Source organism: Notolabrus celidotus, chromosome 8 (assembly GCF_009762535.1).
Source record: "Notolabrus celidotus isolate fNotCel1 chromosome 8, fNotCel1.pri, whole genome shotgun sequence".
Lineage (NCBI taxonomy): Eukaryota > Metazoa > Chordata > Actinopteri > Labriformes > Labridae > Notolabrus > Notolabrus celidotus.
In genome coordinates, this window is record NC_048279.1 from 26,543,636 (window position 1) to 26,568,004 (window position 24,369).

At 40.5% G+C, this 24,369-nt stretch overlaps 1 protein-coding gene across 4 annotated transcripts in view; it reads right to left on the minus strand.

Moving 5' to 3' along the window:
- Nucleotides 1–289: 289 nt before the first annotated feature.
- The window catches only part of atp8a1 (ATPase phospholipid transporting 8A1), a 130,285-nt gene continuing 106,205 nt past the window's right edge, over nt 290–24,369 (minus strand). For all 4 annotated transcript variants that reach the window (XM_034689800.1, XM_034689798.1, XM_034689799.1 and 1 more), the window contains 8 exons: nt 21,756–21,834; nt 20,475–20,536; nt 20,194–20,250; nt 19,751–19,858; nt 9,204–9,292; nt 8,743–8,835; nt 6,337–6,428; nt 290–2,740 (listed from right to left, as the gene is read on the minus strand). In XM_034689800.1, the coding sequence (XP_034545691.1) occupies nt 2,643–2,740; nt 6,337–6,428; nt 8,743–8,835; nt 9,204–9,292; nt 19,751–19,858; nt 20,194–20,250; nt 20,475–20,536; nt 21,756–21,834 (678 nt within the window). In that variant the 3' untranslated portion in view covers nt 290–2,642. The remainder of the gene's footprint in view (nt 2,741–6,336; nt 6,429–8,742; nt 8,836–9,203; nt 9,293–19,750; nt 19,859–20,193; nt 20,251–20,474; nt 20,537–21,755; nt 21,835–24,369) is intronic.

A 24,369-nucleotide genomic window follows, 5' to 3' on the forward strand; every position in this document is an offset into this window, starting at 1 on the left:
AATATTTATGTCCCAAAATGATCTTAAATGCAAACTAAGAATAAAAACGGTATAGGAGACATGAACATGAATTATAAATCTGCCAGGCTCTCAAATCCACATGGTAACATGAACAGACTCTTGTGTGAGGGATCTCAGAGTCTGGGAAACCCTGCAGTCATAACAAATAAGTCCAGTATTGATATCATTTGTTTCTCCAAGCCCCTTCCTGTTTTGCTTCTCTCTGTGCTTTACATCCTGTTTGTCCCCACACACCGATTACAAACTCCCACACACCAACACACACACATTGCTCCTCCATGATTGTAAAGTTTATTTCAGTAGTCCTTCATGGCAGTAAAAGACAACACTTATAAGTTTGCAGTCCCAACATGCAGAACAATCATTGAACAAAATGACAGAAAAGAAACAAATATTCAACAGAAAAGTTAAAGGTGCGTTTTTTTTTCCTCTTTTGTGAAGTGATCAACACTTGAGGGAGAATCAAAGCAGTAACAGTTAACATTTCAGAGAACAGTTTGTGTTATTCATTCATGCAGCCCACGACTTTCACGGACAACAACGTGTGTTTTTTACGGTTTCTGGAAAAAGAAAGCAACAGTCCCAAAGCCTTCCACGACAACAATGACATCCACATTCAGCAGTTTGGAAACTTTTTGACAAGATGACGACCAATTAAACTGTTGACACCAAAAGACCAGCAGAGAAAATAAATATAAACCCTCACTAACAACAAAAGAGCGTTCCCGTAAAGCAGCCGAACGCTGCATGTAGAAAAGAGTTACAAACACTGAAGAGAAATCATACTGAAAGCAGAGAATACCAGAGATTCACTACTGGAAAGGTACATCGAGTGCTTTGTGCAACATCTCCTGTCGAAGCGAGCTGAGCGTTAAAACTCTCACAGTCCAGGCCGAGAGTTTGACCACGAACACACAAACACAATCATACCACACGCTGTCCCGTACAGGGCCATGCATCAGCACACAGCAGAACACCATAGCTTTACCTGGAGTCGTGCAGACGGACACACACACATACACACACTCAAAAGAAACACACGAGGAGGACCGGGAGAAAGCAAGTCCCGGTCTCACATAGAGGACACAGACATGCAATGCATACACAGACACAGTAGAGGTGACCCACACGCACACACGCATACAGCACATGCACATGCAGGCAATACACTGACACACGCAGTCACACACACCGTCAGAAATCTGATCTCCCATAGGGAGAAGAAAGCAATTCCACAGACATTAAGTAGTCAATTATAAATAAATCAAGCTGTAACAATATTAATATTAATAATAACAAGACATTTAAGAAAGCTCAGTTTTCTCATTCAATCTATGCTAACCTGCCAGTTTTATCAGAGGAAGAAAAACAAAAGAGTTACAGTGACAGTTCATTACAAAGCCAGTCAATGCAAAAGTCATACATCTCCAATATAAAAATACAAATCCACAAAATAACTATAGAGACAAAGTAGTTTGATATTGTCGTGGAGTTCCTGGCTAATATTTCACTCTCCCTTAAGCTAATGGCACTTATGTTAGAAGGATAAAATCTCCATTTTAAGGGATTCACTATCACTGCTGTGAGCTTCCGTCAGAGAGCGTCCAGTTCACCTCTGCAGGAACAAATCTTGCTTTACACATGTGCCACAAGGCACTCTGTAGTTTTCACATTGTTCGAGTGCAATACTGTGGTGGGGAGACAGTGGTTTTGTCTTCAGCAGGTGTGTTTGTGGAGCACTGGTCTAAGCTAGCAGGCTAAACTACTCTTGGCTATCTGTTTCTTCTTCTATGAGGGAAAAGTTTGACGTAGGCACCGTTGTGATTGTTGAGACTGGAGTGATGTGTGGAATGCAATTATCTGTCGAGAGCAATGCTTCTGCTGTAAAAAGCGGTGGAAACAGGACTACAGTGGGTTGCAGGAGGCAACTTCTTAAAAAAAAAGAGCTAAATAAATAAAACCAGGCACAATATCTACATATTTTAAAAGTGAAACTAAAAAAAAAGAAAGAAATGACAAGGATGAAGGCATGAGCAAATGTAAGGCTTTACACAAGAGATGCTCCTTGAGTGCAAAAAAACGAACATGTTACAAATGTCTGCTCTGAAGTGGTCCGTTCAGTGCTGGAATACACTCAGGAGTGTGATTACATTTGGTTTTCCCAATTCACTAGTACTTGGAAGATTGTATACACGACTGCTCTTTGGCAATCTTTACAAGTTTTAATTCCTCTAAACTAATCATCCTCCAGTGTTTGAACTAACAGTGTTTAAGATTCAATTCAATGATTTCATTTATTTTCAGTAGAGAGGAGACATTCGCTCCCATGAAGTGAGCGAAGAGAAGAGTGAAGAATTTCAGACCACAGACTGCGAAAGAAAGCACAGTGCTCATCATGTCTGCTGGACAAACTACTACAGCTGATAGTGAACACATTTCATTTTGCTCCTGTTTTTTTTTTCTTCCCTTTTTCCAAAGACAACAAGTTATTCTACTCTGTCTGTTTCATGTCCCAAAAATCCACTCAGTGCAGGAGGCACATGCTGGCCTTCTTTGTGCCCCGTTGAGCTTCAAACGTCGCCATTAGAAATGGCGATTGTGGCACCAGATTGGCCGGCGGCTCACCACTCGTTGGTCCTCTGTTTGGTGGTGTCGTACGCTCTGATGACCTCAGACTGAGACACAACTCCGTTCTCATCTTGAGAGAAGGCGTAGCCATCTGCAAGAGGATCCAAGAATTAAAATGTTAGATCATGCTGGTAAGTAATTACTGTAATGTAAATTAAAACATGATTTAGAAACAGACACAAAACAACTAAATAAACTGAAAACATAATCAAAAAATAGACAAAACTTAAAGCAATAGTTCTACATTTTGGAAAATACATTTATTTGCTTTCTTGCCAAAGTTTGATAAGAAGATAGATATCACTCTGAGGTCAGCGTGGTGCAATGTGGGAAATTAAATCATATGAAGAAAACAGGATTGTGTTCTGTTTCTGACATATAGTCAAACATTTTTCCCTTTTTTCACAGGATTCATACTTCTGCTTCACATATCAGCACTTTGAGTCAGGGAGAAAACTGTCCATTACTTCTCTTAACGATGGTTTAACATTTAAAACATAGAGGCCTCTATAACAGCTGCTGTGAGACATTTCCATTTTCCTAAGAGCCTGTCTTTCAATCGAATCCTGCATGCTCTTTTTCAAGAGGCAGCTGAGACTTGTTTTGATGAAGTCATCGGCTATCATCTCTGCAGAGTGACAACACGGTAAACAAGTTCTTGCATCAAACAGAATTGGACCGTCACGGAATGAAACACCTTGGGCCCGTGTTTACTGACAGTGTTTTCTTCAAGTTCATGATCTCTGTTTCAGAGCGCTTCTCACCAGCACTAAATGTTGCCAGGCTCTTAAATGAGTCTTGAAGCACTCCCACTCTTCTTTGAAATGGCCATTACATTGTGCCGTGTGTTTCATACTTGTTTTAAAAAAATAATTCAAGGAATTTCTACAGAGAACATTTTTAAAGGGATGGTAAAAATCTTGTCCTGGCATTAGCAGCAGTCTCACTTCCATTCCTGTTGACAAAATTGATATTTGAAGTCCCGCCCCTTCTTGATTTTGATTGGTTGGTAAGGGAGAAGTGAGTTTGAGCGCAGCAGTGTTCCCAAAGTTGAACTATCTTCAACCAAGAAAACATTGAACTGCCAGTTTGTTGTACTGATAGTTTATTGGGATTAACGTAAGCCTTGATTTAGATTTATATCTCTATTACAGAGAGTGGTATCTCTTCTTTTTTGCCCTTTGCAAGCAAGAAGTAAATTAAGCACATTTCCAAAATGTCACACTATTCGTTTATAATAAATCATGTGATGAAAAAAACAACTATAAGGAATTGAAAGAGCTCATTTACAGCTCCCCTACAGTTTACTCAGTACATCTGCTTTACCACCTAAACTGTCCTACAGGGTTCCTTTCTGACCTTTGACCCCTGACTCACCTTTAGGTGTCAAATGACTCGCTCAGTACCTGGAGGCCAGCGGGGAAGCTCAAAGGACCCCGCTGAGTCGAGTGCATTGTGGGGGAATAACAGCGCAACATTTCATCATTTGATCATAATCTACTGAGCTCAACTCAGGACACACGAGGCACACGAGAGGGAAGGACAGGAAGTCAATGACGGAAAAAGAGAAAGAGGCGTCTATCTGGAAGCTAGAGGGGGCTGGACTTTTTAAGAAAGGTGGGGTGAGGTTTGAATTATGGAACTTTAAAAAAAGGTATCACACAACAATGGTCTCATCCCCACCTATGAGACAGACAAAAAGCAAACTGATCAGACAAAGGACACAACCCAACAGAGAGAAACAAACAGAAAACAAACCCATGCTGAGAGGATCAGTGGGACATCTGTGTTGAAGGTTTCTGTTTAGTTTAGCTGCTGATTTTCTGATTCCCACTGTATACTTACCCTTCAAACAAGATGGATTTCTTTAGAGAAGATATGATAATTGAAACACTATCAGTGTCTTATTCTTATGTTACATTGAGGGCATGTGTCTATGGTTTCTTACTCCACAGCCCTAAAATAATCACAGCTCAGATCGTCTGCTTTTACTCCCTTATCTGCCTGTAGCCCCACTTTTAAAAAACACAACTCTTTTTAATGAGTGTGTAACAGGGTGGAAACTGAACTAGAGGAAGCTATGGTTGAGGTGACATCACAAGTTCACAGTCTTACTGACATGATGAAAAAAACAATTATCACAAACTGAATGACAGCCGCGTCTCTGTTGTGTGATGATAGATATTTCTGTATTTTTTGTTTACAGTATTTCTCAACGGCTAAAACACTAAACCCTATTGTCTGAACCAAATTCCTTAGTGTCTGAACCCATGTATTGAATGAGTCACTCTTTTGGCAAAAATAAGCACTTTTCACCTGGTAAGACACAACTTGCAAACACATTCTCACTCACTAAAACACTGCACTTGCACTGTGATGCACTTGTGTTGCATAATGGTAAGCACAGGTTGCAAAATTTAAACACATTTGAAGCACAGGTGTCACAGCTTAAATACAACCACTCAAAAATGGTAGACGAAGTCCTGTTGCCTGACCCAGATCATAGACCTGATGCTGGGCTGAATGATTGTAGCTACTGTAAGCACTTCAGTTTGATTTTGTGGACAACACTGTAACGTGCTTCTTATTTATATTTGTTTTTACTTTATTTTTACTGTATACAGGTGCTAAATTCAAAGAGGTTTTTTTTTAAAATTCATTTAGCCTACTGTGACTAATAAACATTATTTCTACAGCTTCATATCCTGAGCATTGTGTTTTATGTAGTGTGTAATGACTGCTCAGTATTGTTTTTAATTTTGATTGACTTCAGGTATGATCTGACAACACGTGTCACATGTTTGGTGAACGTAGTTTGAAAATTGGGTTTTGTGCTTACAGTGTTGAGAAAAGTGTGGTGGATGTCAAGAAATGTGTTTTAGCAATTGAGAAATACTGTAACCCTTAGAATGCTGCATCTGAAAATGTTGTAGTCAATTGCTTATTGCCCAAGCAGAGCTTCATCAGTACGGAGAAAGGAGGCAGGTCTAATGTGAAATTATTACTAATATTGTAAATGAGTGTCATGTAGTGAACAAGGTTAACCAGCGACTGAAGTGGCTTTAAAATGAGGGAGGAGGGTAAATACTGTAATTTAATCTCTGATCAACGTACAAATTCATCCTTTCTGAATGAGGCCTTAAATATATGATAAAACATATGTAAAACATATAGAACAAAATTGTGGTTCAAACTTTTAAAAAAATGTGTAAACACATAATTTAAAAAAAAATCCTTTATTCCAAATTGTAGATTTTTTTTGTAAATTTTACTGTAACAAAAGTATTGAGATTTGATCCAGTGCTCTCTGACTGACCATGACAATATCTCATGTCACAGCTCATAGAAGCAGCTTGTTGTGTAGACATACGGGCTCGTACTCAGGGAACTGCGGGGCTGCCCTGCAGACACAGTTACTGATGTGTGTTTCCTGCATCTGCTGAACGCAGAGTATTTATGAAGAGAGGTGAGATGAAAAGAGCGGGTGAGAGACCCTGGAGGATTTACCCCCTCAGTTTTTGTCAGAGGAGGAAAAATGATGCTGGAGCTGCTCCCCTGATGAGGGGGGCAGTTTGGATGCAGATAAATCTAACACGGACAACCTAAAGTCTTCTGGGTTCGAGCATATTTAGAGATTTTTTTGTGTGAAAGGATGTAAGAGGGGGTAGAAAGAAAAGTATAACTCACGGAGCAAGTTCTGCTGCATAGAGTCGGAGCGGTACAAGCTGACCGTGCTCTTCTTGAAGACGTTCTTCAGGAGCTGAGCTCTCTCCGTCAAACTGCACACAAAGAAACAACAGAAACATGCAGTATATTAGCAGCATGCTGAGCACCACAGGAAGATTTAATGACCCATATATCAAGCCTGTTTCCAAGCACCTCCAGAGTAGATGGACCTGCTCTACCTGCTGCTACAAACACCATGTAGGGAGATAAAACAGTGGAAGGACAAAGTGTTTGTTCATGTGTGGAGGTGAAAAATCTAAAGCCGAGTCTTGACATTCATGTAAAACTAACAAATGTATTTCCAAGCAAAATGATATGTCTTCAAATCCCTACATGGCCCATGCTATGTGCATATATCTGTGTATAATTGAGCTTGTGTGTGTGTGTGTGTGTGTGTGTGTGTGTGTGTGTGTGTGTGTGTGTGTGTGTGTCTGCCCCGCAGCCTGCTGGGTCTGGGACAGTGGCCAGGCAGGGCGATCACTTTCAGCCAGCAGGAGATCTCACACTGATCTGCTCCGTGTTGAATGCTGCTGCAGGCCTCAGAGAGCAGAGCAGAGCAGAGCTGGCTCCGTTTTTGTAATATATGGCTTTAATATCAGATGCCTGTCGCTCTAAAATGAGACATCTACTCTTCTGACATGATTACTGACATTACGGTCAAACTGCTGCAATTTAGCAGCAATTGTAAGATTCCTCTCTTCCATATAGGAATAGTTTTGGCAGTGGAGACGTGAGTATGTGTGTAATTTTGAGGGCTTTGGGAGGTTAAAGATGACTCTTCCTCAGAGATGAACTTACAGTTTCTGTACCCAAAGAATAACTGCCAAGCTTTTACTCCCATGACAGTGCTGGGCCATATGATACTAATGCAGTGAGACAGCTAGGTTTAGCCATTTCATTCTACCATTCATAACTCTGAGGCTTACTCAATGAGTAACTGTGGTGTGGGTGAAGTTATGAACCCATGAGGAGGGCTGTTTATTACTTCAAATGTATTTTTGCATCAATGCAAAGAAGTGCGATGATTTGACGTTTAATTGATGTGCAGGCTGAACCAAAAACAGGTTCTGCTGTCAGCTTCTTGTATCTAACAAATGTGTGTTTTCATCTGAAGGGAAGTGACTGAAAACAGATGAGTTCGCAGGAAAACAAAAGGGTTACACATAAGTGGGGCTGACAGTTTGGCTTGTTTGAGAGGTTTGGACAGTATGCGTTCACATTATATGATAAAAAAATTATACATTATAGGTGTGTTTAATTATCTTTCCCCAAAGACTGTAGCTGACTTTGGCTATCCACCATGTTTGTTTGTTTTTAGGCCTTTCTCTATTGTTTACTACCTAAGCTGGATATATGGAAACTATTAGAATATCATGTTTACATTTCCCAGTGTTTATATTAATTTGATAACAAAATCCCTTGGCTTCAACACTATTTATAAGTCAGAAACTCTTAATGCAGAGATTCAATGTGAGTTTCTGAGATTTAAGGCACAAATAACAACACTAAAGTTCTGTAGGTTGTCAGAAAAGTTGTCTTTTTTACAAAATGTTTGCTACTCAAGATATTTAATTGCTATCTTGTGGCATACCCAGTGTGGACAGTGACATACATAGAGGTGATGATATCAGTTTTTTTGTTTTGAGCAGGTCCTCACTTGAAGATATATCATCTCTGAACTTTGTATGCATTTACTTATATCAATATTAAAGAAACCAATCAACTAATATAAATATATGACTTATAATCCAAGACAAAACGTGTATCTTTTATGACATTAGTGTCATTATTTCATCTGATAGATCTTCTTAGGAAAATACTTCTTTATTGCTTGTTTAACCCTCCTGTTATGTTCGTTACATCAACTTGACCTGAGGCATATTTAATAATCCAAGAGTCTGAACCCAAAAAAATCCCAATAAACATTTTTTAATCTCATTATCAACTCCATTACTAACCATTTAAATCAATATTAAGTGCAATGGTGTTCTTTAACTCTCACAGTTTAGGGTTCAATGAGGATAACTCACTTGTTTTTTCATTAAAATGAAAGTTAAAACTTTTTTATGTACATTGAAAAGCCTTAAATATTAATGAAATGGAGCCATTTTCATTGTATATGTTGTTTACACAAATTAAGCCAAGCAGAAGAAGTTTTATAGTGAAATAATACTTTTAACTATTTTTTGTTCTTTATTAAACTTGGTCAAATTGGTCAATTTGACCCACAACATAACAGGAGGGTTAATATGAAACATAAGCTCCTTTTAGTCAACTCAGAGATAAAACTGCATGTCCTCAATGATATATGTGAATCAAACACTGTAGAAGAAAAGACAAAGATGTTGTTGTGGTGTGTAACCGTACCTCTTTCCATGCACCACTGCTCCAGGGTCTTTGGATAAAGCCTCAAGCTCCTGCACCTCATCCACCAGAGTCTTGAAACACACCTTCTTCACTCTGTAATTCAAACAATATCTTTACAAAAATCCCTTTGACAGATGCTTTCACATTATAAAACATTCATATATGATTTCTAAATACCCAGCTGAACAATTCAAACTCAGGAAATAAAACTTCTAGCTTTGCAAATTGCTCCTGACACATTGAATCTGCTGTGGGCTGATGTCAACCAGACCCAGGGGCAGGAGAAAAAACATTTCCCACGGAGTAATCAAAGATTGTAAAACATGAATTCCTTGGACATTTTTCGTAAAAAAAAAATAATGCAGTGTAGCAGGACTTTCTTTGAGAGATACGAGGGATCCAGGAGGAATTTCCTGCATGTGGATGTGTACTGGAGTGATGATGAGCGAGATGAGACTCACACTTTGTAGGCTACGTCGAAGACCAGCGAGGTGATAGGGATGAAGACCAGGCCCGTCCAGAAGACCCCTGAACTGAACATCATTTCCGCCTGTCACACACAAACACACACACATATACACACTTACTCTCTGGTCAGTGTAGACAATGCAGAGTTCAATAGCTGAGCAGATAAAAAGAAGAGCTCTTCAAAAGAAGGAACACCTGATAACACCACTATCATCTCCTGTAGTGTCACATAATGAAAACCATACACCACAAAGGGAGCCCAAAACAAACAGTCACATTGTGGAAACAGAGAGGGGAGATGGGTCCCAATAACCTGCTCAAAGTGGCCTAATCCTCCATGACTAAATGATACCATGTTTTTGTTTGGAAGTCCTCCACCTCTCCGCCCTGCAGGGTGGAGGAAGTACCTGTGAAGTGTTTAGACTGAGGTATCTCTTTCACAGGAAAACAGCTCGACTGTTTGTTGTGTTGAGACCTCCTGTCAGTGCATCACAGGAGACACAGGGCGAGGATCCGAGACAATACAGTCCCAGTGTTTGGTCAATACGATATGTGTTCAGTCAATACAATACAGCAGTCACTCACACCAAGAGGGTGCTGATGAAGCATAAACACTGCAATTAAGTAATTAAATATAAGAGTTAATACCTTTTAGGTTCTACTTTGAGAGGTTTATATTGGTCAGTTATATTCAAACTGTAAAACACCAACTGGTTGCATCCAAAAATACAACTAGGACAGTGAGCAGACGTTAGATGCTTCAGATTGGATATAGAAAGCAATGTTAACTGGTGTTACCCATGATTTAAATTTAAGTGATTTTTTAAGTATGGATCAATTTGGCTAAGTAGAAAGAAACAACTTTATATTTTGGGGCTTTTTCACCTTTATTTGATAGGACAGCTAAGGAGAGACAAGAAACGTGGGGAGCAGAGAGCAGGGGAAGACATGCAGCAAATGGACACGGTCAGGAGTCCAACCAGCAACCTCTGAGACAAGGACTATAGCCTCTGTATATGGGGCATGCTTAGACCACGAGGCCACCAACGCCCAACACGTAGCAACTATTATGTCGTTTTTTTTCTTTGGGATGACACTCAGAAGTAGTTATTTTTATCATTATCTAATCCTTTCTATCTCTAAAATGTGTAACCACTTAGCAGAACACAAGGATTGCTATTATACCAACAAGATCTCTGTGGTATCTTCTTTGACTCAAGAGTCATCATATTCTTCCTGCAGTGGTCAGACTTTATAACCAATAGCAATAACCTCACCAAAACAGACTCAAGTGCAATATTTCCCCTATCTATTTATTAAAGTGCAATACTTACCCATCACTCTTTTCTACATGTGCAATGTTTTTTTCTACTCATCTTCTCAGTTCTGTTCTGTACATTGTTTTATATGTTACTACAAGTGTGTGCACATTTTTCACCGCGTCGCTGGTTTTGTAAATATTTGTAAATTTACTTATTTAGTTGTGTATATACGTCGTAAGATATGTTTATTTCTACTTCTTTAACTTTAATTGCTAATTACTTTTTAAGAATTGCTATTTTATATGCTTTTGTTTGCTTTATACTGTTTTGCACTGTCTAGTTTGCAGCTGTAACACTTAAATTTCCCCGCTGTGGGACGAATAAAGGACTATCTCATCTTATCTTATCTTATATTATTTATTTATTTAATAATCATTAAAAACGTTTAAAGTAAAAAGTCAAACATTCTCACTTTCAGTATAAACGTACTGCTTTAACTCTGCAGTGTGTAAATTAAGTGAATGAGGCTCCAGGTTTTGATGTCCTGGTTGTAAAATAAGTAATTAAATTAAAATATTATGTTATGAGCATTTCAGCAATGCTGGTCTTTAAGTCCACCAATATGTTGTACACTGGATTATCTAAGTTGTAAATCAAAACAACGAATGACATTTTCATCAATTCAAATTAGAATACTATGCTGTGGCTAAGTAGTACAGTCACTCGTCTCAATCAGAGGGCGGGGAGTTTGATCCCAGCTCCTGCATTCACATGCGAAGTGTCCTTGGCTAAGACACTGCTCACGCTGTTGTTCAGCCGTGTGTGAATGTGTATGAATGAGATTAGCTAATACTGATGGTCCATTACTATAGCAGCCTCTACCATTTACCTACAGTCCATTTACCGTTTATTTGAGCGATGCATTGTTAAAATAATAGTGTGCATGAAGTAGAAGGAAAAAATCTGGAACGAATAGTCGGCTTCTCTACTCTGCAGTTATTATACTTGTGAAACTTTGATTGTCCAACTCACACCTCGGTTATAAGAGATTAAGAGTTACTGATAAAAGCGTCCATAGTAATCTCCTTTTTGTCCACAGTATGTTATTATTGTTAGCCAAGTTGACTCAAAGTTCAGAGAACATCTTCTGTGCCGTCACATAGCTCCTCTGAGTTATGCCTGACGTCCTCTGAATTATAAACAATGAGCCGATGTTTTATCTTTCACGCTGTATGTAACTAATGTTCACATCGAGTTCATGAGCAAAATAAATCCCAAATCGAGACAGCTGTTATCCGCTTTGAGACCCATTTGTCTTGTTAGGAGAAAAACACATTTGGGTACGGTCCAATTCAGATCCAAAACAAGTCAAGAAGCAGCTTCTCTGCGACTGTGCTATCAATCAAATGTAGGAAAAACAGGATTCATTAGAAGCAGACAGGCGGCTGTGATGATTTAAATTAAAAACCTCAAAGCAGAAGGCGGGAAAGATGGTGCATTTAGGTGCTGAAAGGAGGGGAGACGGTGGATCCCTTTCAGCGTTCTGTGTGAGGACGATGTTTGCTTTGGCGCTCTGCACTGAAACTATCTGTCATTACATGTCGAAGTGCAAAACTGGCGCTCCCTGCATTGTAACATGCCACTTGTTTAAACTGCAGGGGGCCCCTCAACAGTGTCCTTCCTGTAATGTGACACAGGCAGAGCCCTCAGGATGCGCTCTCTCACACACACACACACACACATTGACACAAACACACACACGCTCACGCACATATCAGTGTCAAAACTATCAAAGCGCTCAGGTTTGCTCAAATTAGCTAATCTGTTCACCATTACCTTCAAATTGACTTTGATGTCTGACAAAACACCGGGGAGGGAGGAAATCCCAAACGACAGGAAATCAAAAATGGCCTTTTTCTTCAGTTTGAGATGGGACACCGATGAATAGAGCTTTTCTTGGTCCCCTGAAGGCTGAAAACGTACGAGGCGAGGGAAAATTGCGCAGCGGCACAGGATATTCTCAAGTCAATTTATAAATTACACAGCCCTCGTGGAAACATTTACTGTTTGCTTTTTGTGTTGCAAGTCAGCTTAATTATTTTCATTTTCATCCAGTGTATCATGTATTTAAATGGGGACATTTTAGCTGTCTTCAGAGCCTTCTGAAAATAAACCGAGGATGTATACTTAGCATAAGAAATCAAAGTTTAGGAAGCTTGAAAAATAAACTGTTTCAGTCATTCACATGTTCAATCTATGAAAGTATTTATATCTCTCCATTCACAGCTCCAAGCCAAAAATGATGTGTATGCTGTATACATATATATACTTCGGATCTAAAGCTAATAATACAATTTATAATAACAAATGGCAAAGAGAAGGCTTCAAAACTACAGAAATGGACAACACTTTCTTTAATTTGACGTCAAAGTCTTGAAGTCAAAACAGATCCGACTGCTTACGATCAACAAATATTTGTCTTCAGACATCTGGACAGGCTGTCTGACTGCGAGCAGGCTGAGTAGTTGTAGTGGATGCTGGCGTTGTCTCATACCAGGGGACCCCTGGGAGCTGCACGGGGTGAGAGAGGTCTGTGGAGTGGGGCTGTAATTTTAGGACAAACTAATAAACTTGTCTGGCCGGACAGACGGTAGTGTCCGCTGGCGTGGAGGGTCGTGTTTTGACAGGCCGCTGACCCCCACCTTGGAAACACACACTGACTAGACAGACAGAGGCAATCATACGGGCACATAGGCAGACATGAAAAGAACACCTCACTTGTGAATTGTTGGAAGATGTCTGCTCTTAGAATTTCTTCTTCTTTCCAATAGGTGGAGGTTAGAATTTGGAGGATCAAGAGGTTAGAAAGATGGGTTTCTGGGGTGTGCTGATAAGGACTAAGGACTAATGATTAAATTATTTTACAGCTAGGTGTCCCGTTGGAGTCCAACTGTCGACCTTTCTTGCAGTATTTCCCCCATCAGCTATGAACTACACGTTAAAGCTTGAAAAATACAAACAGATATCAGCTTTGAGTCTTGTTTCTGATTGGATGATCACCTCTTTAATTCCTGAATGATTCTGGCATACCTGACTGATGAGGACAGCTCAACTGAGCAAGACTTCTCATACCCAACAGCTCCACTCAAGTTGTTTAGAGGCCAACCAGAAGAGTTGTCTCTGTGCTTTGCAGCTCCACAGTATCAGTCTGCGTCTTCATTAATATTCAGCTATTCTGGTTTGATCAAAAAGGCATCAAAGATACAAACTGTGGAAGACTATGTGGGATTATATCAAGAATACATGACCAAGTATCTGCATTCCTACATACAAACTGAATCAGGGGAATGTGACACCAGACTGATGATGGCAAAGTGAGTCTGTGGTTTAAGCAGATTGAATTATGTTAATGCTCACCATTGTCATGGTAAATGTAAATTGAGTTGATCCACCACTTCACTATTCACCCTGCAGGCCTACAGTATGCTCTGGATTCAGCAAACAGGACTATGAGAAACCACCTTTATATTCTCTGCCAGCTGTACGACATCCCAGAGATGCTAATATTCAAACATTAGCTTCCTGAATCCACAGAGCTTCTTTGTGCAACATTTTTAATAAGTAGACGGAGAGGAGAGGGAATAGACGCAACTAAATCTCCTCTGAGAGTTTAGTTTGGTTTGCATCTATCCGTGTTGATTCTCTAATTGGCTGGTTTCAGCTGGCTTCACCAGACAACACTGTACTGTACATGCAGGCTGTCAGGGAAGAGCGGCTTTGATGGAATATTTGGCAACACAGGGCTACGACCATCATCAAAGCTTCTTGTCAACACAGAGTTAAGGTTCTTTTGGATATAAAGGCAGTTAACATAGAAAAACAGGGAGGAGTTAGATAAGTCAGGATGACAAGAAAAGAGTGCTATCTGAGGAAGAAAAGCAAGGAACCAAGAAAGCAAATCGAAAAGAGCAAAATGGCAGAAAATCCACAGATTTCCTTAATGTCACGAGACAAATCGGCCAATAACCACCCTGAAAGAGGTCAATGTGTAACACAAACAATGAGTGCTCAGCTGGGTCCTTCATGCACTCCATGCTCTCTGTGTGTTGCCTAACAAAGACAGCAAGAAGCAGACTGGGAAAACAGAGGAAAAACTCTTTACATAAACACTTGTAACTCAGCAGTCTGACTCGTGATTTAGAGTGTGTGCACTGCAGATTAAAACCCTTCTTTTCACTAATACCATACACTATGGTCAGCTATTACACCAACCATGTGTTATGGAGTTTATCAATCATTAGCAGAGGGAGGATTAAAAGGTCCTGGGTACATGAGTGTAACAAAACCTCCCATACGACACGCTCATGAGTCTTTAAGAGGGAACAAATGGATTCCAAGAGCAGAACTGAGGGACTAAGTCAACAGCGGTGATGAACAGGGCTCAATATTTCTTCTGTGAGGTCTTTTAAAAGTTTAAAAAAAAATCAAGAATGCAATTGACCTAATGATGCAACAGGCGTAGGGAGCTTGTTTTGGCTCAAAACGGCAAGAATTAAAAACACATTATTCACAGATTCCAGTAAATGTACGGAAAAAAAGAAAGAAATGTGAGCTGATGGTCAACAGTCAAGAGTTTATATCAAACCATATAACCAATAAGCTTTTAATGCAGCCTTGTATCTGCTTACTGATACAAGCTTGCTTCTGTTCTGTCCTCAAAAAGAGAAGAATAATCATAATCTGGTTCATCTATCAGATTTTGGAAGGACAACATTGACAGGAGTGCATCCATCTTTAGTGTGGTTTTGCGTGATTGAGGTATTTGGGCGGGTAGCTTTCAAAATCGTTCACGCTAAGGCACAAGAATCCATCTCCACTTTTAATCTCCCTGCTCTTTCAGGTACGCTGCAAACAACAATAATCAGACTTAAAAACTAAAAAGATGCATCTGTGTTCACTTTTGATGAATTGCTTGTCTGCAGCAAGTTTCAAGTTTCTCTTGAAGTTGGTTTTAAAAACATCACCCAGCCTGAGGGTTTAAAAGAAAACTTTAAAAATTCTGAAAAAAGAGACATGGACCCAAATGTGCAGGATTACCGCACCGATCGGGTATGGAGTTGAATAGCAAAACAGAAAAGGGATATGTGATAAAAATTGTTGAACTGTGTGGAATCATGACAACAATAACAGAATCTGGGGACCTCATCATTTAGAGCAGGGGTTCCCAAACTTTTCAGCCCGCAACCCCAAAATATAGGTGCCAAAAACTCGCGACCCCCACTGTCCCTCAAAGTGATTAAACGTGGCTTCATTTAGCTGGTCTGCAGAAAATGATCTGCTGCTACTGATGCTTTTGATAATTAACTGTTCACTAACCCTAAACTTAGGAGTCATCTGGCAAAAAGAAAGGCAGAAAACTCATTACATTTTCTATTTTCAAGGTTTTATTTCAAGTTTAGCTACTATTTTTGTAGATATTTTTTTTGCTATAAATTGGTAAAATGTACTATTTTTAGATAACTTTTGTCATTCGACTTTTTTGCATTTTTTCTGTATTTCTTTGTTTACCACAAGTTGACAAAATATATATAAGTAATACAAAACCAACAAAGAGAAGAAAAAATAATAGATACAAAGAATACAAAAAACAATAAACAGTACAAACAAAAAAGAAGATTAACATAAGAAAAGGTAAATAAACAAATAATAATAATAAATATTTTTAGATAACTTGAAAGAAAAACTTTCCAGAAGACATCTCATAACCCCCTATTTGTGTCTCACGACCCTCCAAGGGGTCCCGACCCACACTTTGGGAACCCCTGATTTAGAGTATTAGAAAAATTAGGCTTCAAAACAGTAGCACAGTTCTCATTAATGTGTCAGAATCAGTTCTATTGAATACAAGAGGTAAAATAGTCTGACAGGAATTCAAATGGGACCAATAATATCATAAAACATTTGGGGTTTTTTTGGATTTAGAACTCTTTTTACAAACATGGGTGATGAGTGAGTGAAGGAAGGATGATGTATTGTGAAGAAGTGGTCTCATTGTGATGGGATGTCCTGTCTGAATTCATCACGACTAACTCAATTAGGAAAAAAAAAAATTGGTCATCATTTTTCTGAAATGCCTGTAAGTAGAAACTAATGATTGCACCAGTCTTTGAAATTCAGGCAGAGATTCCTGCTCTTCATCTCTTCCATATCTCTCAGCCTGGCAGACATCGCCTTGAGAGTATTCCTGGCACGCTACGCATCAACAAACTTCTTGGTAAAGTGAGCCCTTTCTGAGGAAACGTTTCTTATCTCTGAGCAGAGACTGCTGATGCACACTTGCCAAGTGTAAAATCCATGTGCTGATGACAAGCACTTGAGTCCAAGAGAGGGGTGAGAAATGCTCCACCGCAGTTTGAAGCAGAAATTGGAAAATACCAAAAGGTGTTTGTGAAGAGTGGAGCGTAAAAGAAGAGGATGAAAAGTACTGTAGACGTCTGTGTGGATAGCAGAGGCTAGTCAGCACACAGCAGGTCAGTGTGACGGAGCCTACACAAGACATCTCTCGAGGTGAAGCTAAGCCGCTTAGTGAGGCAGATTACACCGCCGGAACAGAATAATCTGCCACTTTCTTCTGATATCTGTGTTGGACTTTTATGAGGTGCAGACAGGATGAGCCAGTTTGGGAGTATGTGTGAGAAGCGTGCAAGCTGTTTCTGTGAGTTCTGTAGATGGATCCTGCACCTGTCTTGTCAATCGTCCAAAGAAAATTTAGCCTGACATTGATGAATGCGCTCACATGAAGCCGGGCGCTGCTTAGCGTCTCTTGTTAAAGGCAGTGAGTCGGGCAGTGAGTAAGAGCAGAAACAGGAGCAGAGGGGAGTTCTGGTGTCTGTTATGTTGTTAGTCCTCGGGCAGTTTTTCAACTGGCACAGAGAGCAAAAAGAGAACAAAGAGGAAAAAAGGCTGACGCAACGAGTAAAAGAGAAGTTAAAAAAAAAAGATGGAGGGACGTAGAGAAGAAAATATTTGAGGATTGAAGTACACAGCGAGGAGGCCGTGGTGAAGTACGTATATGTCAGAGAGTAATCCAGCTCTGCAGTGGTTACAGGGTCTTGGGGGCGGAGACTGAGTCTCTGATGCTTTCTCAGGTTTCTGAGAGATGTGTCCCTGTTTGATGATGTACTGGCATCTCTGAGTTGGGGAAGGGGCATAGGGTTACAAACTACCCACAGGACACCATTACTGTCTTCAGTCAAGTGCTGCGGGGCGTGGATGAAAGCAGCAGGCTTCACCGAACAGGCAGAGGGAAGCTAATATGCTCACCCAGTGCCTCTGTGTGTGTGTGTGCGTGCGTGCGTTTGTGTTTGATGAGTTTGTGTGATGAGTGAATGGAAGAAAAGTATTTTTTGTGCGTCTTAATTTGTCATTCTCACTCAAGTACCCAGCTGTCATGGAAGTAAAATGCTAGATGTATGTTAACTTCTAAAATGCAATCAAACATAAACACTTCATGGCTTTGAAAATAAGTCGTTTCAGACTTTAACCTTTTCCAAATCAAACCTGAAGGTGAAAGGTTACTCTTCTCAAAGCACAACAAGTCTAACTTGATGAATCGAACAGTTACAGCTGTATAGTAATTCAGACACTTGAACCAGCTCCTGGTTAGCTTGGCTTAGAGACTGGTACCCCTGCAGCTCACTTCTTAACACGTTAAATCTCATTGGTTTAATCTTTACGAAAACACAAGTGTGGAAATCACATTTTGCAGATTTACAGGGTATTATGTGCTGGATTACTTCGCTGCAGGCAACAATTACTCTCCAGAGTCTCAGCTGGTTCACTAAGGCCTGGTTTGATCACTTCCCACTTTTTATGTGGATTAGACAAATGAGATATGACGTTTTAAATACTAAACTTTAGAAGTGTTGGTGAAGAAAAAGAGCCTGTGTCAAGTCTCTCTGATTCCCTGCAGAAACCTCCTGGCAGCTATAGCCTTACATTTAACAGATAGATATGAAACTGGTATCAATCTTCTCATCAGTGTAATATCTATCAATGGTCAAATAAAACAGACTCCAACTTCAATAGTACTTATCAATCATTCCATCAAACTTCAATCACCACAAACACATAGGGGGAAGCGATTGAATCTGCCTGTTTTTGTACCTTAATTATGATCTAAACTGAACATTTGATCCAATGACATGTATAACTTTTGATTATATTCTGCTTAGCATGAAGAAGAAAGTGTTTGTAATTTTAGTTTGCACCATTAACAGTAGGATATTTAATTTCCTCTTTTGAAAAAAGATGTCACCCCAATAATCCATGCAGAGTTAAATGTCTGATGTCTAATGATCCACAGTTCAGGTATAATTAAAGGCATGAGCCCCAGTTAAATCATGTGACATTTATATTTGGAGTTTCCAATAAACCCAGCTATGGCCGAAACTGGTGTGAGGTAATGAGCCCTTAAAATGGATTGAATAGCTCTGTTACTGTGTTGTATACTTGGTGACACTCAAATACCCAGATCCAGTAGCCTTACTCTCTAACAGGACACACACACATTCAGAGTCATGGATTTGAAGAGATGTTTTCTCCAGCTGCAGGATTTTCCTCTCTTTCCTCTAAATAGCCTCCTACAGGGTTGTTGTTCTCTAATGAAATGCTGCCTCATTCTCTTTCCCCAGAATGCACAGGGACACGTCACCTGTGGTCAATAGGCTCCACTGACCACCTGTGGTGGCCCAGACACAGCAGTCACATTCACATGTTAATAAAGCCAAACTAATGTATACTGTTAAATGTGTCCTTTTTCAACATTTACTGAACTTTAGAGGACTTTTAACTGAAGTTCATTTCCTTGGTGGTTGTTGGGTAGATTTTTATGAAACAAATCCATCGTCACCCTGTTTGCTTCTGGACTGCTTTACTGTTTCAAAGTCACCTGTGGATACTCAGAGCCAAGGGAGGGCGATGGAACACAAACATTGAGCTAATTGGCCCAATTAAGTCATTATGCAACACAAGCCAGAGGTCTGACATTTTACACCCCTCCGGCTTCCATTACAAAGACCTGCGTAAAGCCCGGCTCTGAATTTTCCCACCAGCTTTAGTTTGTTGGTTTAAAGCAGAAAACCAAATGAGGCAGTGCAGGTCTGCCGCTGATAGGCTTCTATAGCAGTAATTTCTTTCGTACCGGAGGAAGTTTCAGCTTTGATGCATGCAGATGTGCAGGCATGTGTATTAGGACATGCTAGCATGTGTGTATTTACCTCTCCTGACATGTCCGGAGCTAGGGGGATGAGGGGCCACAGGGAAGAGTAGATGATGAAAAACACCACCCACAGGCCAATACTTCCCCAGATGGCAATGTGGCTGAACTGTTTATGGGGAATCAGAGGACAGAAAAGTGTTAAAGCTCAGATATCATATAGCTTTAAAACAATTAACCTCATGAAACACTATTTAGGGCTTCACTTTCAAATGTTCATGTGTCTTTTATAAAAAACATGTTGAAGATTACAACAAGTAGCTTCTAGTGGCTTGAAGGAGATACCATACTGTGCATGTAAATTCATAGGTTTACATTTACTAGCCCAGTGGGTCAAACCGGATGGATGACAAATATGTCACAAGTGTCAGTGGACATATAAAACAGAGGAATTGGAAATGGATAACAGAACCTTAGCGAGAGAGGAGAGACCCATGAACTTACCATAGTCCAGGACGAGGTCTCGAGGCCGGCTTTGAGACAAACTGTGATGACCACAAACTGTGGAGACATAAATCACGCTGACATTAAAAGACAGCCCCCCCCTTCAAAGCTAAAATCAGCCCTGGTGCATCCCACATATCTGACTTCTTATTTAGTGCATACTTTTGTTTAACATACTGTAGCTGATGTTTCTTCACAGTAACTGGATAAGACTTGGCTCTGAAGCCTGAACAGTTTAACACAGCAGAAACACTGCCTGTCAGAAAGATTGGTGCACTCACTGTGTAAACCATGTTGCCTAAGAGGAGATAGTCTGGAGTTCTTCCGTTGCCAAAAACTGTATCTGTGAAGGGAATCAAAAACAGAAGCTTTTAGGCAAAAATGCTTCTTATTAGCTGTTAAAGTTTCATACAGAGCTCTATTAGGTGAATTAAAGAGTAAACAACAAGAGGGAAAGTCAGACATTTATTTGGGTGTATCGCAGTGAGAACTTTGATGTAAAACGCTCTGTTAGAGACTCAGAATTCAGAGCTAGCAGTGAAAACAACAGTAAAATGCTCCCTTTATTAACGCCCTTCCACAGAGGCTGGAATGTTAATTCCGTCTTTCATAACCTTTAGGAAAGTTTTTCAATGTAAATCCATCAGTAAGACTGAGAGCAGAATGGTGTGCATTAATCATGTGTTTTTTTAATGGCTAATTCACTGATGAAATAGAAAGAACAGGACTGTTTAAAAGAAAAAGCTGAATTATTCTTCCATTAAACCTGATTCCAACTGTTGAGAAAACTTTTCCTAAACCAGTGGTTAGATGAGGTTCCTAAATTAATCAAATAAGAATTAAGATCCTGTAGACGTATTTCTCCGAGCAGCCCACGTGGACTTTGGCTGCAGCTGAAGCTGAAATATCAACAGTGTTTAACTGCCGGTGAACAGGGGAAGAGAAGCTCCCTCTCCCTTCACTTCCGGTTGGTCACATGTCCCGTGTGCACTGAGGCTTTGCTGACAGCCTGTCAGTCAGAGTGAAGGGGCTTGGTGCCTTTGTTTGGAGAGCAGGCCCAAGCTTGTGTGGTCTTATGCTCTGGCCAGCCAAGACTTACCGGCTCAAAGATCCCTATTCTCTCTGCACTCACGCACACACGCATGCACGTACACACACACAGAAACCTTTCATCTTAGTGTGCACAAACATGCACATTAGATAAATAATGTTTTTGCAAATTAGGAATTTACTTCTATTTAAAAAGATAGTGATAGTTGTCTGTTTGGGTTTTCAAAAGGCATTACCGTCTGCACTGAACAGTCACCAGGAAAGTTTGTAGCTAAGTCGTGAGATTCTGAGTTTGAATTACTGCATGCAAAAGCGTTTCAGAACTGCTGCAAGCATGCATTTATGCTTATAAGTGTGTGTCATGTTTGCTGTATGTGACACATGTTTGCAATTCATAACTGGACGGTCGAAGAGAGAACTAATTAAGACAAAGTATGTGCGTTCGACTGTCCTCCCTCTTCATCCACAGAGCCCGCCGAGGAGCCGTAGTAGAGTCTCTGGGAGCTACTTACCATGCTGGAAGGCCTTAAGGGGGAACCAGAAGAGGATGACGGAGTGGAAGAGGCCGTTCAGACAATGGGCCCAGAAGACCTGCAAAATAGGAGGGAGAAGGATGAAGGAGGAGGAGGAGGGAGACAGGGGTGGGGGGTTGGATGCAGCAGGAGTTTCCAAGAAGAGAGAGTGAGGGGGGGAGACAGAAGAAGAAAAAAAGCATGAGAAAAGAGTGTGGGGAGCTCCAGCCTTCCAAGTGACCCCTGACCTGGGCCCTTTGTGCCAGCCCAGCACCAGGCTAAGTGGCGGTTTTGTCGGGGCCTCCTCAGTGAATGGCCACCCCGCTGACAGACACGTTGTATATCCTCTGTGTGTGTTATAAGGGGAGAGAGCGGCTGCTGAGTGTGTGTACGAGCACAGAAAGGCGAGGGGACAATGTCAGCATGCAGGTTTTAACTTTTAGTGATGTGTAAAGTATTTAAAAGAATCACATAAAAAAGCTTTGAGAGTACGAAACTGCAAAATACATGTTATCGCCTCCTAATTAGGAGCAAAATACAGCATTTATATTTGTGCTGCCAGCATGAGGGTTTCCTCTCATTAAGTTTCATTAGAGTGTGGCCCTTTCATGTGAGAATTTTAACTGGTGTAGAAATAAATGACAGGAGGGTTTAAACAAGCTGAAATCAGTCTAGAAACACACACAGGAAGACTGACAGGCTTGACAGAGATTAAACTGTTTTCATGGTAATTATTAAGAGCCTGGAAAATCGTGGTGTGGACCGCAGTCTGTGTGTGTGTGTGTATGTGTGTGTGTGTGTGTGCAGCCTTTGGATGAGTCCTTTAAATCAATACTCCCACTTTCCAAAACCACCTTGTTTCAAATTTACATTATGCGACGCCAGAGCCAAACACAACACTAATGGGCGATGTAGCATGAAACAGCCGTGAAATCCATTCTGCCAAAAAACCTGCTCCACGTTCGTGCCCCCTTTTTTTCCTCCCCTGTGCCGACCCAGACATTGGTGTTAATTCTGAGATGTTAAAATTTGTCAAAGTTTGAGGAGTAGACAGCTGACCAAGGGAAAAATACAAACAGAAAAAACATTGCATTTTTAATCTTTGGCATCTTTTTAATCATTGCTACTTGGCAGACGATAAGTTCGAGTCTCGCTTACTTAAAAACACCCTTTTCAACAACTTCAGCAAACCTGTCAGTAAAACATAAAACATCGTTTGTTGGAGACAAACTGGACACCCTGAAAATTAAAATTTCTTGGGATTTATGAAGGTTTGAGTAACCATTAGAATAACTATTAGCTTTACATCTTATGTTCTGCCAAATATTCCACCAGGAGGAGAAAAAGAGGGAAAAGATGGAAAGAGTGGAGGGTACAGTGAAGAGGAACGTCTTGTTCTCCACTATGAGCTTTTATAATACACCTTGGCCTCTGTGGCACGACCTCCTCACCTTCTCTATCGGCTAAACAAAGTCCCATAGCTGCCACCCCTCTCCCTAGATTACCTCCCCCTCCCAATGTGTACACAAAACCTAATACACTGAGCAAGGAGGGCTGAAACCAACCCCCACTCCTCTATCTCAGTGGTCACATTTGGACTAAGTTATCGCTAACGCTACAATGACATGTTTATTCCAATTAGCCTTCCACTGACAGGCTCAGATCTCTAACAACTATTCCTTCCTAAAACACTGCAGGGGTGCACTCAAAGCCCTCACTCCCTCTTCCACAATCATAAAAGCTAATGAAATCAATAAATGTTCATAATCATTCGTCACAGTGGGATCCTCCCTTTCACCCCACCATCCACCCTGCTCTCTTTCTCCCCCTTGTATTCCAGCAAGTTGCTCTCCCTCCAATGAATGCCTGATCTGTCCGGTAAAGATTCTGCCCTTTGTGGAACTCCTAATTGCTGGGGGGAAAAAAGGCATGAATGCCAGTAATTAATACAGAGCCAAATATTTCCAGAGCTTCCCAGTCCTTCCTGTTCCTCTGTGAACTGCTGAGAAAAGAAATGGAGTATAACAAGAGAAGGGAAGGAGGTGTGTAGAAGGTAAAAACTGGTTGTTAAACTGCTGTAAATGCTGAGATCACACAAGGGGAGCATGGTTTGTTAGAGTGACTCAAGTGTCAGGAATATGTAATTAAAAGTGAACAGGCGACACAGCCGAAGCCACGCCTCGAGCAGCTAACACCCTCGGTCACTCCCTCCTCTCACCTCAACACAAACAGCTTTAATTCACAAAGACAGTATCTGTTGTGTACAAAAGAGCCAGGCGAGCAAAAAGACAGGCTTCGAGGGGCCAAATTCCTGCTGGATTTTCTCGCCTCGCCTCAGGCCAGCTGCAAGGAAAATATCTCGGGAAGAGAGTGGACGAGCCAGCAAAAACAACCTGCTGACCTGGCCGAGTCATCATTTATGGGTCTTGGAAAATGAGGCCCAAACAAGATTGAGGTTCATTTGCTTCTGACTATCAGATGCAATGCTCTTAAAGTCTTTTCTGGCACAGGAATGTTGGGACACTGGTCAAACTAAATAAATGAAGGAAAATCTACCTTGCAACAGACTGAAACTAAAATCTCAGAAGATTAATCTAACAGTTGCGAGGACAAA